At 46.7% G+C, this 16364-nt stretch overlaps 1 protein-coding gene across 12 annotated transcripts in view; it reads left to right on the top strand.

Annotated features, from left to right (window-relative positions):
* COL26A1 (collagen type XXVI alpha 1 chain) overlaps positions 1-16364 on the top strand; it is a 188406-nt gene that overhangs the window by 131154 nt on the left and 40888 nt on the right. For all 12 annotated transcript variants that reach the window (XM_083806191.1, XM_083806201.1, XM_083806200.1 and 9 more), the window contains one exon: positions 11758-11819. In XM_083806191.1, the coding sequence (XP_083662317.1) occupies positions 11758-11819 (62 nt within the window). The remainder of the gene's footprint in view (positions 1-11757; positions 11820-16364) is intronic.

The following is a 16364-nucleotide window of genomic DNA, read 5'->3' as shown; positions in this document are numbered from 1 at the left end:
AGGAGGTATTCCACAGCTTACCTGTGCAGTGTAGGTTGTATGTGGCAGCACATGACATGAAGACTTGCTCTTCTCCTTTCTAGAAGGAAACGTGCCAGATAAGTAGGGAACAGGTATACTGAGCACTGTAAAACCAGCTCCTTCCAACTTCAACATTTATTAACTTTGATACAGGCAGTACCAAGAGGGAATAATGGAGAGCTGCAAATTAGATCTGTTTTAAATTGCAGTAGAGATCTGGCTGCAGATGCTTTCCTGTCTTTTCAAACTAAAGCAATTGAAATTTTTCTAACCTAAGTGTCTGGATTGCTTGGATTTTTAATGGGCTTTTTCTCCCTGTTGGTGATCTGCAGCCCCACACCTTGGGAGTGTCACTCCAGGCATCTCGCCCGCTGTCTTGGGCAAAGAGGGAAGGGAATGTGGTGTTACACGCTTACACGCTGGAAGTGCTTCAGCAATGTGAGTTGCTGCTGTATTTCTAGGAGGTATAGGAAAGGCTGTCTGTTTTCTCTAACACTGTGACGTTCCTAGTAGGCTCATAAGCACTACAGCACGGAGAGATCTGCAGATGCTTCTGGCCACACTCAGACAATGTAAACCCTACCCGAGGTGGGTGTCTCTGCCTGGTGCTTCCCATTGGCTGTCTCCAAGCATTCAGTCCATCAGAAACTGCACTTCCAGGGACTGAAGTGGAATTTAAACTATCTGAATATAGTCCTTTGTGTCAAATCAAATGATTTGTTAAAGCGAGGCCAGATTTGCAGGGAGAATCAATCTTTTTTATTAGATCAACTGATGTGGAAAAAGCAGACAAACTTTCAGGCATATTAACCCTTCTTCTGGTCTGCATTTGTGCTTTGGGAACGGAGGGATCTGTCTGCCAGGGGAGGCTGTGCTTTGGGATATGTGTTCAGACTGACTATTCAGCAACAACGTAGGTCTGAATGCAGACCTGGGTGGCATTTTTGGGCATGTCTGCATGCTTTTTTGGGGAAAAAGACTTTTGTCCCTGTGTGTTTGGACACTAGATGTTACCACACAACAAATAATAGGCTCTGCTCTGCAGCTGACTCATTGTGCAAGTCTGGGGCTAATTACTGAATCCCTCCGTGCCTCAATTTCCATCTGTAAAATGTCACAGATGCCCACCATTCATAAATCGCTTTCAGATTTCCAGATGAGGTGCTGTGTAAGTGTAGAATAGCGTTAGTTTATACATATTGTGCTAGAGTATAATATAAAACACATGCGACAGAAGAGCCTCACAGATGTGTCTCTTTCAACTGCAAAAGGCAGGGCCTTGGCTGATGATTTAGCACAGCACTAATTGGGCTAAAATAGGAGATTGCTCTTATTCTGATGCAATTGTCACCATTAAAGTCCTCATTTACCAACAGCTTTTGGAGATGTCCCAGTTATTTCCTATTGAGGAGTGCTGTAGCGTCTTGGGTCTCAAAGCACAACAATTTATAGCAAATGTCGACATTTTTATAGCATACCCCACACTGGCTGTCCTCACACTTCTGGAAGGGGGCTGCTCCATTGTTTATTTTGAATGTGCATCTTGCTTGTCCTGTAGCTGCACTTAGCACTTTTTTGCTGCCTAAAACCTTTTGGGCATTTCCTAATCTCAAAGCAGAGGCATTTGACCGAGTCACTTCCATTGCCATTACTGGGTGTTGCATACACAGGAATCCTCATTTATTGATAAGAAAGCTGTTCCCGTGGCTGCGAGCAAATGAGTGCCTGGCAGCTGTTCAAAGTTTAAAGGATTTGTGGCATGTGATGGTTTGGGTTCAAGCTATCAGCTTCGGTGAAGTGCTTGAGAGTGTCTTCCAGATACCTTTCATGGAGAAGGATAAACTTAACCAGTTAAGAGATTTGGTTTAAGTATTCTCAAGTTTCCTGATTATGTTGTTGGGGCTAAGCTCTCGGTGGCTGTGGAGTCTGGGAGCTCTTTTCACTGCGGGACAATTACGCTTGTGTGAAACTGAGAAGTGCCAACGCCATCCCTGTTGCCAGAGGCATCGTGTGGCAGTGGGCACCAGTGACCATGCACTGAGCCTCTCAATCCTCCAGCTGTGCAGTTTTAAAGCCCTGGTCTGAGCATATTTGCCAGTGTATTGTTGCCTAGGAATAATTACCGATTCTGTTGTAAGAAGAAGGTATGGGGCTGGGGCGGGATGAAGGTTCTCCGGAGATCTCCGATTCCTGCTCAGTGTATTGCAGACAAATTGCACCACTCCGCATTTGTCCATTTTGGACTCGGAGGCTCTGGCTGTTCTCCCCGTTCCCCATCAGTGCTCAGGGAGGTTCAGAATTCATTGTCAAATCCTCCACAGCTGTAAGAGAAACGTAATATTGGGGCTGAGTGCGTGGGGTGAATGGCGTGGGAGAGAAGGTTGGCTGACATGCAGCCTTACCCAGTGCTTGCCGTGTTCCGGGAGAGATCTCCCCTGACGCTGGGCCTTCATTCCTGGGTCTAAATGTGCCATTTAAGGCATTTTTTAAGTAGAATTTCAAGGCGGGGGCAACTAGAGCCTCAAAATGAAGCTCTCCTAATTACCACTAGCACGATGTCTTGGAGGAGATGTGACGGTGCTCATTATTGTGTAGGTGTCATAAATGAGAGGAAGCACAAACGGTGAGGAAGGGGTTGGTTCCACCACGAAATAATTGGGTCCCCAGATTTGGGAAGCATTTGGTAAGCTTTGGGTTAAAATAACAGGATGAAGGAATTCTGGAAAACATTTTGATTCAGCACAGTATGATGGATATCTTCAGATTTCTTCATCCTAAAATGAGTTAGAAAAGTAGCCTGGTGCAGCTATTTTGAAGAGTTAAAAATCTGAAACTGAAACTGAAACATGCCTGGCTGACCCCAGCTGGATATTTCCTTTGCTAATTTTTCTTCATCCAGAAGTTAACATGGAAACAAAACCAAAAAAAAAATCCTTTGCACAGCCTTGCACTAATCACTAATCTGATGCAACTGTTACCTTGTTCTTCCCGTTATGGGGACCAGATGATATCGGGGATTTGCTGGGTCTGCTTCTCCCTGGTGTCCCAGAGAGCGAAGTCGCAGCTGCGGAGAGATGTGGAAGGGATTCCTCTTTCTGCTCAGATCTCTGAGGACCATAGCAGTGCTCAGAAGGATTTAGACAAAAGCTAGCAAAAGGTAATTAGCAGAATCAGGCAGAGTAATGATCTTCAAGAGACTGAGCATCCTGTTGGACTGCATCCTGTCCCTGTGGCGCTGGGCGACAGGCGCTAGTGCTGTGCGGAGCGGTGCTGCCTCGAGCGAGGGCTGCGGAGCACAGGCATGGCAGAACGGACGAAGCACGCTGGCTCGAGCCTGAAGCTGAAACGTTGATCTGGGAAATGGGGGCTTTGCAAAAGTGCCCCTGGGGCTGATAATAGTGGTAATCAGAGCGTGTTCTCCATAGTAAGTGTGGGCAAACGTGGAGTTTTGATTTTCAGGGAGAAAAGTTCTTCTGAATTCAGACCATTCTTTTCAGCAGCTTAAGCTATGCTTTCCTTATTGGTCTTTCAGCTAATTTTTGTCTTGGCTAAAGGAAGCCAGTGCTAATGTTCTGGATGAAGAAACACTAGTGTTTGACTGAGCATCCTAAATGTAACGTGTTTATGGGTTACGGGGACTTTCTGCAGAGAGAAGGCATCTAACCTTAGAGGTGTCTTTAGTCCTTGCAGTCTGAAGTGTGATAAAACAAAGCAGGGGTAGAATTTGATGTCAGAAATCCAAACTGGCAACAAGATGCATATTTTTAACACAGGGGTTAGCCTTGGATGCAGTTTGCTAAAGAAACCTAGGTTGTCTGGCTCTAGAGTGTCTTTCTGAGAGACATAGTCCAGTTAACACACATTGTTTGGCTCAAGACTGTGAGAGATTCTCTGACCTGTGATACGCAGGTGCAGAGCTGATATTATAGGAGTCCCTCCAGAGTTTATGGTGAGCCTTGATTCCTTTCGTCCTGTCTGCTTCCTTACTTCGTGTTACGTTATGCCGTATTTTGAGCGCGTTTTTCCCCTGATCACTTCTCCCAGCAGGGAAAAGCAGTCTCCTCTGGAAGGGATGTGGGACCATCTCACTTTGAGGTGAACTTTGAGGCGCAGTGTGGTTCCCATGCACGCTTGGGCTGGGGTCGGATGAGTTAGCCGGGCCTCATGAAGTATCACTCCCTGATCTGCAACACGCAATGCCAAAGGAATGAGTCTGGTGCAATGACTGTGGGGATCGGACACTGCGTTTTGGCTGCAGTGGGGAGCGGAGCATCTACAGAAGGGTTTTTTCACCTAGGATGAAGCCCCAGCTCCTGGGGGCTTGGGTACACTTGGCTGCTGTGGCAGGAAGCCTTGTGGGTTCCCTCCCTGTAGGTTGGGGGCACTCGCATATAGCCACTTCTTGCTGTGAGAGGTTTGTCCATACATGTTATTGATGCTACCTACGTGCCTGTTTTCTGGCATTTTATTTGCTTTGGTGAATTTTAGAGCCAGGCAGTGACGGCCAGCAGGGGAGCTGCCAGGAGGGAGGTTTGGTGCGGCACCAAGAAGCCCCGAGCACCACGCTGCCATCAGCATCGTCTGGGAGTGCGTCTTCTGCAGCTCACAGACAGCAAGGCTTTAACAAACCCGCGCTGGATAGGGAAAATTCCTCCTCATCGGGGTCATTTCAGTCTTCAGGCTATATTAGTAAAATGTCCTTGGTGTTTCTAAAAATAATAGATAATACATTTCTAGCAAAACGTGTTGCCCCAAAATCCAGCCTTTCCCTGCTAAACTTTCCTCTGACGGATAAAGATGGATTGAACACGGATCTCACAGCTCATGGTTGCCTATGAATAAATGATCGTGATCTAATTCCATATGCTAACAGAGCACAGGCCTAACCAGCAAAATAGATCTTTGGCACTGTGAAAGAGCACAAATCCCCAGGCTGAGAGCAATTATGTATAAAATTAGTTAGTGGTGTGGGAGTGTGCATGTGTGAAATTTTAAATAAAACAATGTGAGTGATGTGAGCTGTTTAAGAATAGACCTGGGTGAATAATGGAGATTTTTTGGGTTTATTTGCCAAACCAAAAATTGGAAAGAAAAATGATTTGGGACAAACTGAAATGGAAATATTTAGGGTTTCTTTTTGACACAACATAATGACTAAAATATGGTTTTGGGTCAACCTAAATTATTTCATTTGACCCAAAGTGAACCAGTTAGTTTCACTAAGACTATTTAATCAGTTAATTTCATTTTTAATTTAGGTGAGTTTTGAAATAAATACCATTTTGAGACCAAAGACCAAAACGTCACTAAGAAACTGAAAATCATTTAAAAAAATCTAGAGAAAGTATTGCAGAAATTTTTTGGAAACTACACCCCGTTTTTTTCCACTTGAAGCTACGTACCAGATTTTATCTGGGTTCTCAGATAGTGGTTGTTATTCCAAAAGTGCATTTTGTGGTAAACTTCCTTTTCACTCAGTTTTACTATTATATTTATTTATTTATTTTTTATTACAGAGCCTTCAAAATCACAGAATTTCATGATAAAGGAAATATTTATTGCTTTTTTGGGAACAAAAAAGTCCCTTTCCTGTTCAAGAAGGTAGAAGAAAGTAGACATGAAAATTAAGTATGAATATTTTACAAGCAGAAAAAGATCAGATAGCAGTTCTCATAAGAAGGGAAATTTGAGCTGCTTTTTAAAGATAGCCAGTAAAGTTAAGGGTAAGGGTTATTAAAATAGATATATATATATATTAAATGGAGAGAGAGAGATCACAAATGGAGAAATTTTGGCAGTGATAAGGGTCTCCTGGTAGGGACAATGAATTATCCATAATGATGCTAAAATTGCAGAAATATTCTATAGATGTTCTGTTTCATATTGATAGGCAGCCTAATAATTTACAATTTATGAGTGAAACTAAAGCTTTGCGTCCTGTAAAATCCTGACGTGAAAACTGTGGGAGAGAACAAAACATCGTTATTTGGTCAATGAGATCATCTTTAAACTTCCCCGAGCCTCCTTGGCCTGAGGTTCGTTACCTGTGAAGTGCTTTAATTATGTGCAGGGCCCTGCTCGGCGGCAGTGCCGTGGGGCCGTGGGGCTGGTCGGTGCTGGTGTTGAACGCAGGGTCAGAGGAATTGTTTGTTGGAAGTGAGGGGCTCACGGCGTTGGGTAGCTATCGGCCCCAGAGAGGGGGTGAGAGGACAGACGGCCTTAACATGAGATGGGGAGAGGAGGGATGTGGTGAGGTTGGCTTTTCCCTGTCGGTTGCCTCAGCCAGATCCCAGCCCCACTGCCATGTGAGACCCCAGCCACCGCGGCCCCTTCCCAACCACTGCCTTTGCCAAAAGGTGTAAATTCACAACGTACTCGATGTGTAAATACCATGGCAGTAAGCAGAGAGATTGTCGCAGCTGGGTCCCCTGGATCTTGCGTTAAACAAAACGTGGGGTGCTTATGTGGCGAGCAGGCCTTGCTCCAGCCTCGTGGGCCTGTTCTGCCGGCCGGGCGGTGGCCGGGCCTGCGCCATCCTGTCAGGATCCCGTCCCTCCCGCAGCTCCCCCGACCTTTGATTCCCGTTTTCTCTTCAGACCAGAGGCTACTGGGCCACGCGAGCGCTCCTCCTCCTCTCCACAGTTGCTGTCAGCCCGTTGCCTTTTGCTTGTTCCAGCTCCATTACAGAGCTAAAGACATGACTGATACCAAACAAGTACAATTAATAAAGTCTATCTAGCCAACATCTGACTCTCATTAGAGGAAACGTGTTGAAAAAACAGATCTCAGGTTGGCTGTGATTTATGGCTTGGGCCTGCTATCCTTCACAAGCACTGGCGAAAGCTTTCGCAAAGGGCCAGAACATAAACTACTTAGGGAAACTCGGTATCCATGTAAAAAGGCTGGAAGGGTCAAATCAGACAAATTAAAGAGGGGTGGAGATGCAAGCCCAGGCTGGCTGTCCCCCACCAAGGGCCACCTAGGTAGGCGCAGGGGGTCTGTTTTCGTATTTCTACTGTGGAATTTGATTTGAAATTTCTTCTGGTGCCTGCAAATATCACTGCTTTTTCTTTTTTTTTTTTTTTTGGCTAAGCTGTATGCATGTGTGTGGGAACAAGTGGATGGAAGGGGCAGTGGTCCAGTGGTTTATCTTGAAGTGTCCAAGTACAACACCTCTGGTGGATGTTTCATGCTGAGCCTGATAATGGGACTTGGACGGCCTGGGCATGGTGACAGTGCTGTTGTCACCTGAGTGAGTCACGTTGCTGCATCACTGCTGGATCCTGGATGTCTTTGTCACTTCTCATTCCCTATCTGCTCACAGAGTTTACTGTAAAGTTAGCTATGCTTTGTGCTCCCCTCAGGAGCTTGGAGCTTCATTCTTTTCGCCTTGCAAAGAAACAGTTGCCTGGATTAATTTAGCTGACTTTACTGATGCTCTTCCAGATTTGTTCAGAGAATACTGAACAACATTTTCTCCAAACTGGACCTACTCAACTTGTGTGTTACAGCTTTGTAGCGCAGCATACTCCAAACCACCCCATTGCATTGCAGGGTTCGTTCGGCTTTCTAGTAATGGCAAAATATGACCTTGAAAAAGCTGGCTGCAAAGGTTTTATTTGTTTAAACAAAGACTTCGTGATTCCAGAATTCTCTCCCCTTTCATATGCTATAAACGACCTCCTCCGCCTCCTCTCTGAAATATGAATTTTGGAGTAATCTATCAAGAAAAAGAGAGACAGAGCCTTGATCCCTTGACTTCAGTTGAGCTGTGCAATTTATATCTACTGAGCATCTGGCTGTAGGGAAACCAAAAGCCCTTTTAATATTCTGCAGAGACTCTGGGTATACAAATGAGCGTGGGCTGTCAGGGCTGAGAAATGGGGCAGAGATGCCAAGAGGTTTCTTTGCCGTTTCACAGAACTCTCTTACCTGTGGCCCCATGGTGAAAGTTGGCCTGATTTTTTTACTCGCTTCAGTGCCACTGTGATAATTATGCTGAAATCATTAGAGCCCTATTGGTATAAAGCCATTGTCATGCCTTTTTTGTTAATCTCGATTTGAGTGAGGAGCTGGAAGACTTGTGGGGCTTTCAGCCTTGAGCAGGCAAAATATGCAACTATTTAATCGTGAAATTATGTTCATGCTGCTCAAGCAAAGTGGGAAGGGCAAGCGTAGCAAGGCACCTGAAGGAAGACATTCACCGTTGTCAGTCACTTGTCCTAGGAGCATGTCCAGAGCCTGGTGCCTGTTTGTGCAGCGCAGGAGGTGCCAGCTCTCAGCCTTTAATCGAAGGCTGATCAAATGCAGCAGCCTTTGGGTCAGGGTGAAATGGGTCACCGCTGACACAGGGTATGTGACCTATTGTCTGCCAGCACGCCGAGTCTATCCCATCTCTGATATGTTACATCTTTCCTTTCCCTCCAGTTGTACTGCTTTACCCACGCAGCCAGAGAGGGGGAACAGGAGGGCAGGAAGGCAGAGGTGTGCTAGGACAGGGACAGCAAGATGTTCTGGAGACAGATTGGGTGTCACATGATACGCTGGTACAGTCTTACACTTATTATCTCAATTATTTATCCTCCCTGCTGGAATATTTCTAAAACAAATCCTACCATGTGTTTTAAGGTTGGGCTTCATAGAGTGAAATCACAACTCCTTTCTCAGAGTTTAGCTGGAAAAATACAAATCTGCCAGCTAGGAATCTGGGGGAAATAAACTGTGGTTCTGTGTAGCAACAAGTGATGGATTTCTGCAGATATGGATAGCGTCTGCTCTGGTGTTTCAGGTCAGAGAGCATGCGTATTTGCCCCAATGTTGTGTTCATTGTCTGTGGAATAGTGATGTGAGATTCTCAAGCTAGCTTTACTAAAGCAGAATGCTTTGACTTTGCAGTGCAAGCCCTTGGAGCCACCAGCCATCGGGATTAGAGAGTAAATATTTAAGTGCATAGTAGTAAGGGAAGATATTTGTTAGTTTGATTTGTCACCATCATCCTCAGGCCTTCTACAACGACAAAGAATGACCCCCAGACCTTGAAGGAGGCTGGTCCCTGGTGTACTGTGAGCAAGCTTTGCCTGTAGATTCTGTGTCAGAGGTACCAAGCATTCATCTCACTCTTCATGTTTGTAAGCATTGTCCATCTGCCAGTTAGCTAGATAAATTACACAAGGATTTGTTGGCAGGACAATTTTCCTCAGTAAGAAGATTTTTTGCACTAGGACTTCCACTTACTGGATTAGTTAAATGTCTTTCGGGTCCAGGCTAAGTACTTTGGGTGTGGATCCGGGTTTCTAGGCGCTTTGAGAAGAACAGGATCAGAGTTCTGTTATTTTGTTGATTTAAATCTAACATTTTGTCCAGCAAATGCATGTAAGAGCACTGCTTGAGATGCTCTTCAAGAGCAGAGGGGCTGCTGGACCGGTGTCCAGCAGAGATGATCAGAGCTCCCTCTCCTCTGATTTGGTTGATTCGCCCCTGTGCAGAGGGGTAGTACAAGCCCTTTTAGTAAGCTGAGCTCTCCAAATAGAGTTTAACTTATCAATTCATCTCAGAATCTGTCCCAGAGATGGTTTTCAGACAGTCCAAGTCAGTCTCTGTGAAACCTTTGGGGGTTATTAATATGTGCAAGCCAGCAGAAGGGAGACTAGGACTCCATATTTTATTTGCTCTGTAACACATCTGGTGCGCCTTTTTGCTCTTGGGAGCTCTGGATTTATTCAGTCTTATCTTTCTATGGGGATGAGCAAGATCAAAAGCATGAAGCCAGTTACAAACAGAACATAATTCCCCATTTTGCACACCACAAGCAGATGCAGACCAAGCCAGCCTCGCCCACTTCCTTCCCTGGGGACAACGCGCCTGTGGCACTTGTGTATTCATGGGCCAGTTCAGGCCAAAAATATTGACCCCCAAGATCGATTGCAGAGAATAAAAATAAACAAATGCCGTTAGTCCGAAGATGGTCCGTGTCAGTCTTGACCTGTGAGGGAATCCCTCGATCTCAGTGTGCCCAAACCATCAGATGCTTTGTTTGCGAAAGGTAAGGCCCCACCAGATGGAGGCTGCGTGTCTACCTCCTTTGGGGAGGTGCACAGCTCCCCATGGAGATTTTCTGTGCCCCCAAGGGGTCAAGGAGAGAATTTCTTTGGAAGGTTTATGCAGTGGGTGATTGGATGCCGTTAGTACTCAGACAATCTACTTGGGCTGTAAATCACTGAAGGGGAACAGCCAAACTTCCTGGCCCTCCGAGCCACATATTAAAATCGTTGTGTGGCTGAGAGCCATCGGCGCATACCATGTGCTTCATAAACTGGAAAGTGTTTGTGGGTGAAGATTTGAGAGGTTCCTCAGGGGTCCTCATGCAAAAGGGGACAATCGTTAGGGATGAGAACTGAGTCCCAGGTGTCCTGGGGATGTTTGGTTAGGTCAAAGCCCATGTTCACCTGAACCCGTGTTCACCCATTGCTCTCCATAGGTAGGTACTGGGGTTACACAAATCCCCAGTGCACCCTCAGCCTGAGCCACACCTGGATGGTTGGTTAGTGGCTCAAGAATTAGGGGTCAACCTCCCCAGCCCTATGGAAATACCAGGAGGAAATACTGCATCAGTGATCATCACTGCAAACTGGCCCTGGTCCTCAAGAGGCCCAGAAACGCACGCAGAGATTCTCCTCTGTGGGACATGAGCTGGTGGTGATGTGTCGCCTGAGTAAGGCTGGTTTGTTCTCTGTAATACTTCATGCTGCGAGTCATTTTCCCTTTTTAAAAACCGTTGCACTTCAGAAGTTGTGATAGGTGAGCGGGCCAGGCTGGAACGCTTCTCTGATAGCTGGGAACAGGCCGTTCAACACGGCTGTGACGTGCTGGGAAAGTGCTTGTTGATTAAATCTCTGCTCAGGGCTTTATCCTCCTTCACTCACTTTAAAACTGCTGAAATGAAAACAGAGGCAAAGCAGCAGGCCTCCTGTTTAGATAAGTGATGTCCTTTGTACCAAGCAATCATTTTAAACTGCACTCAGAGCCCATTAAGCTAACGTTTGTTCTCGGTAAGGCATCCTGTCAAGACCCCTTTGGTGCTTGCTGCCGATCTGTTGCTTCCATGCGGCAAAGTGAGATGGAAACCACTTCGTGCTGCAGGTCTGCTCTGCGTCAGCCCTGGGGTCACTTGTTTTTTCTCGCTGTTGCTGGGACTGATGATTTGTTGTGGGAGTGGTTACGGGGCCTGGGGATGGAGCAGGGCTCCGCAGAGACGGGCATTCTGTGCAGTCATTGCTCTCGTTGGCATTTGACCAGGACTGAGAGCAGGGGAAGGAAGAGCACCGAGCTAAGTGGGAGCAGCGGCTGTGCAGCCTGGTGTCTGCGAGGTGGTACGTGCCATGCCAGCCTGTGCCACTGACAGACCATGTCTCTGCCACTGACAACTGGTCGTGCTGGTTGGCACCAGGAAAATTCTTAAAACTAATTTTTCTCTGCCTGCCTTCTGCCTGTTGGGAACTTGGTTTCACACCGCACCACCGAACGTCCCCAAACAACATTCATAATGTGGCTGTGGCTGTTTACCTGCATAATAGCGTTGAATGTTTATTCCACCTCCCACCCCCAATAACTGATTATCTTAAAGCACTTCCCTGTGTGCCTTGGATCAAAAAGGGATCAGGGCCCGCGGAGTGAAAGCCATGGATTAGAATGCAAAGTACACAGAGATTTTACATCATTCTGTTTTGTTCTTTCCAGAATGCATGAACTGCACGAGACTAGCAGATATGACCGAGAGGCTAAACACGCTTGAGGCCAAGGTAAGGATTTTATTGCCTTTATTCTTCTGTTTGGCAAAAATTTCCAAGCGTTGCCAGTGAAAAAGACGAGTTGACATCCCTGGAGAGAGGAGGTGTCTGTCCGTCTGCACAGCAAGCAGGGACAGCAGAGCTCGGCTGGTGTGACACCAAGTGGTGCACTAGGAGAGAGCTGCTCATCTCCATCGCTCAGCTCCGCTCTTGGGATTAATAACCAGAGAGGCAGCTCGTGCTGTTTCCATTTGCTTTACAGCAAGTGCTCTGTGTGTCTGCCTCAAACGAGCCCAAAGGGAGGTGCCTGGGTGGTGCAGGACAAAACACTTGAAGCAGATACAGGCACTCAGCCCCGTCTGTACTGCTGGGGGCTGGTGAAAGATGGGCCTGTGTGAGCATTAATTCAGCTCCTCCTGAATAGTGCTCAGGTTTTGCTCCAGGAACAGCGGGCAGATGGAGCTGTATGATAAATGTCTTGCTTTCAGCTGCTTGGTACCACAGGGACATAAAGCAGCAATTCCCCTGGCTCGGGAAAGAAGCAGACTCCAGTTCTGGTCTTACTCACTCCGATGCCTTGTGGAACCTTACCCTTGTAGGGCACAGAACAGAGCAGTAAGGGCGTGCAGATTTTTCAAAAGACAGTTGTTCAGTCTGCTCTTCAATTGCTGTCCGTTCCTGTGTTTTTATCCCTTTTCTGAAGGATGGGAGGCTTTTGTGCGTGCTTCAGTGGAGAAAAATATTAAGGGCAGACCTTCACTTTTTTTTTTGTTTCTGTTTTTGTTTTTTCCTGCAAATTGTTTTAATTTCTACCTACTGGGATTCAGATGACTTGTTCCAGTCTAGTAACAAAAAAGCTGAGTCGGTCCCCTTTGATCTGTGGTGTCCCTGTGCCAGCCCAGTCCTGGCTGTTAGATGCAGTGCTTTGGTTCCTTTAAGGCAAGTGCTGCTCTTATTATTCGTTAACATATGGTTATCAGTGACATAAAAGAATTTGGGGAGAAACCTTTGGTGGGGGGAGGTTGGATGTGTGGTGATTTTGAGGCCAGTGCATGAGATTCTGGTAATTTGGGAATTGTCTGAGCTGAAATGAAGTGAGCAATGTTGTCTGGAACTTCCTCAAAGCCTTCGCAGTTATATTTCACTTCGGGGAAAACGAAAGGGGAGGGGGGATGAAGATGTGGGGAATTCTGTATTGTTCGAGTGGAAACAACTGTTGTAGTGCAAAGGACAAAGACGAGCTGGGCTGTTTCTCGGAGCAGTGGGACCTGGCAGGTGGGTGTTCTTTGGCAGCGGGGAGCTGGAGGCGTTCGGAGAGGAGAGAGGGGCTGGTGACCGACCTCTGTGTGTAGTCTCGAGTCCAAGTAAGACATGGACCAGCCTCAGAGAGATGTAAATCAGCCCTCCCATGCTCAGGCTGTAGCCAGCTCTACCTTGCTTCACTTTCCAGGACTTTCTGTATTTGACTCCCTGGAAATTCATAACCGAAGGCTTGTTCCGAAGTCCTGACATCAGAGCACCTGTGCTCTGCTGGCTTGTGCTGCTCAGCACTTGTGCTGCTCACCACTTGTGCTGGATACCAAAGCCTAAGAGGCAAAGGCCAGCCTCATCCAGGGCCCTGGCAGGACTTGGCTGAGGAGGAGGCAGCTCACACCTGCCCAAACCCCCTTGAGAAGTCTTCGACTCTGAGTGAGTGCCCCCAAGTCAGTGGGTTTGTTGTGCAGATATGCAGCTGGTTTAAAGCAGGTGATTTTAGGTTCTTGTCACCTAAAAGCAATCCGCTTTCCGACGTGGGTACCACCTGCCTGATGCCTGTGGTATTTGGGAAGTGCTGCCCACTCGCCTTGTGCGTGGGAGCTCTAGTGAAGGCAGCAACGTGACCTAGGACACTTGTGCAGCAACTGGCATTTGCCCCCTGACTGGCAAACCTGACGTGCTGGTCTCTAGGAAATGCTTTGGATGTTGGCAGCCACCATGCTGCAAGCTGCCCTGCATTCAGGAGGGAGCACCGAGCTGGCAGCCAACAAGCGCCGTGTCGACAGCTGAAGGCTTTGCAAACCCTTTGACATGAGGATCAGCGAGGCAGGTGTGTGCAAAGCCCAGTGCCAAGATGTGACCAGCTGGACCCCTGAGGGGTTTGGGTACTGGCTTCGTCCCAGCCGTGGCCAAGCAAAGAGCACCTTCCCCCTGCCTCACTGAGCACTTTGGATGACTCAGACTCACAGATCGCAGAGTGACAGCCTCCTGCCAGAGGGACCGCTGGAATGCCGGGACAAGCAGTGGCCCTCCAAGTCTCCAGGTAGCCGCAAAGTCTACAGAATCACAGATATGCTCAGCTGGTGGAGCCTGGACTCAGCAGACGAGGAGCACCTCAGTGGTGTTGATCAGCTCCATCAGCTATCTTGGGCATAGCACATCGTGTCTGTGTGTTTTAGTGCTGCAGCACTCTGCGGTCCCGGACACCTCGTAATGCTAAGCAAGTGCTGCTGCTTGGGGCTTGTCTGGCTTGCAGGAAGAGTGCTTCATGCTCTATTTTAGCCGTGCTAAATGTGAGCATTTGTTTGACACCTCATCCTCGCAGAAGTTTAAAAAGTTACAGCTTGGAAAACTAGTGTTTCCAATTTGACCTTTCTCTAGCTAATTATATTCATTTATTTCTTACCCAGTTCCAAAGGCAAGGAAAACACCTTAGCTCTGGGGAGCTAATGAGGCAATTTGTGTTGTTGCTGTGATGGGTTTCCTCCTGACTTTACTGTGCTCCCACAGACACCCAAGCTGGGAGCAAAGCTCATCAAGAGGTTTACTTTTATGGGGGGCAATGAGTTGTCTGTTTGATTGTGGTGTGCTAAAGATTGTGTATCTGCTAGGAGAGTATATTCTGCAGCACAGCCTAGCAGGGACATTGTTCATCTTCAGGCTTCCACTTCATTTGATAAGCTGTGGGTGCTCTGCAAAAACTGGTGGTGTGTAGCAATTAAAAGCAGAGTGAAGCAACATTATATGAGCACAGATGCTGTACACAGGAGAAATGTGCTGATTCACTCTTTCTTCCCTGTTAATTTAAGTTCAGTTTGATCTACACAGCCATGTAGTGACCTCAGTTGTTGTAATGCAGTAATTGCCAGCACCCTTGAAAAAGGTGCTTACATTCATGTAGTATTGCTTCTATTCCTGCTCTGGGTTTTGGAGAAAGATGCCTGTTTTGAAACAACTGATGCTCAGTAATGTCAGGACCTGAAGATGCCAGAGTAGAAGCCATATGAGCAGCCAAAGAGTACTTCTATGGTATGATTTTTCTCCTTCAGGCTTTTTTTTTTCTTTTTTTTTTTTTTTTTTGGTGGAGTGATGAGTGGAGAAGGTTCACATTCAGAGAAAGACATTTTGTACAAACTCTTACATTTCCTAGGTGGGAAACAGCCAGTTCTGGGGCAGGATTTCCTTCCACAGCCTTCTTTCTTTCCTTGCTTTTACAGCAAGGTAAGAGTACGAATGGGAGAAGTAAACACAAAGATGGATTCCTGTTTTGTTTTTTTTTTTCTGTTTTTTCTTTGTTTATTTTTTTGCCTGTTGGCCCGTTTGCACTTGGGTTGTAGTAAGTAGAAGGAAGCCCATGGTATCTGAATATGCCATTGGTGAAAGTGGCCACAGGATAGCCATAGGATAGCTGTCCTCTGGAAGCTTTCAGTGCTGAAGGGATATAGAAATGTCTTATTGGGTATGAGAAAATACAGAGCTCCTTTGCTGTGCACGGGCTGTGGCTGGAATACCCTGTGTGGGAAACTTGGAGATAATCTCTGGGTTATTTATGACAATCCCAAATGGACGGGGAGTCTGCATTCCAGTGGTGTGAGGGGGGACTTGCAACTGCAGAGTGTAAATCAGAAAAGGTCACCCAGGAATGACATTGCTGCTTTTGCCCTTTTGAATTTCAACCTGGAATTTAATAGATAGGAATATAATAGGAATTTAACGCTGCTTTAATAGAGCAGGCTAGGCACAAGTGAAAAACAGTCTCTTCCTCACACCTCTGCAATGGGGAGAAGGAGCCAAGAGCCCTCCCCAGTATGTGTGAGGATACGTAAAATGTGCCTTTGTCCTCCAGTGGCTGTGAAGGGCAAGTGAACGCGGAACAAGCTCAGCCGTGGAAGTAGAGGCTGCAAGTCTGTCATCTCTTCTTTCCCTCCTCCTCTTCTGCAGGCTACCGCAGCTGTCCCCATAAAAATGGGGGTGTAACAAGAATGGCTCTCGTCTTTCTTAATGCAAGGATGAGTTGGTTCATCCAACTTGTAAGGTCAGCGTCCAAATGAGGTAATAAAAGGAACCCTCTGATTTTTGTAATATGAAAGTTGGAATAGAAAACAAGATACAAGAAAACAGAATGAAAAAATGACTCATTAGGGACAGGACAAAGTCCTCACGTGCTTTGTGCCCTCCTTAACACTGCTGTAGGTTGTCCTTGGGGCTGCATGGGAAGTTGCTGCATAAAAGGAGGTGAAGAGAGATGAGTCCGGGCCCATTCTCATCTTTCTCATTTCGAGTTACCCTGTCATCAGCCTG

Source organism: Anser anser (assembly GCF_964211835.1).
Source record: "Anser anser genome assembly, chromosome: 20".
Classification (NCBI taxonomy): Eukaryota; Metazoa; Chordata; class Aves; order Anseriformes; family Anatidae; genus Anser; species Anser anser.
The sequence above is the reverse complement of the archived record's forward strand: the minus strand, read 5'-3'. Positions and strand labels throughout refer to the sequence as shown.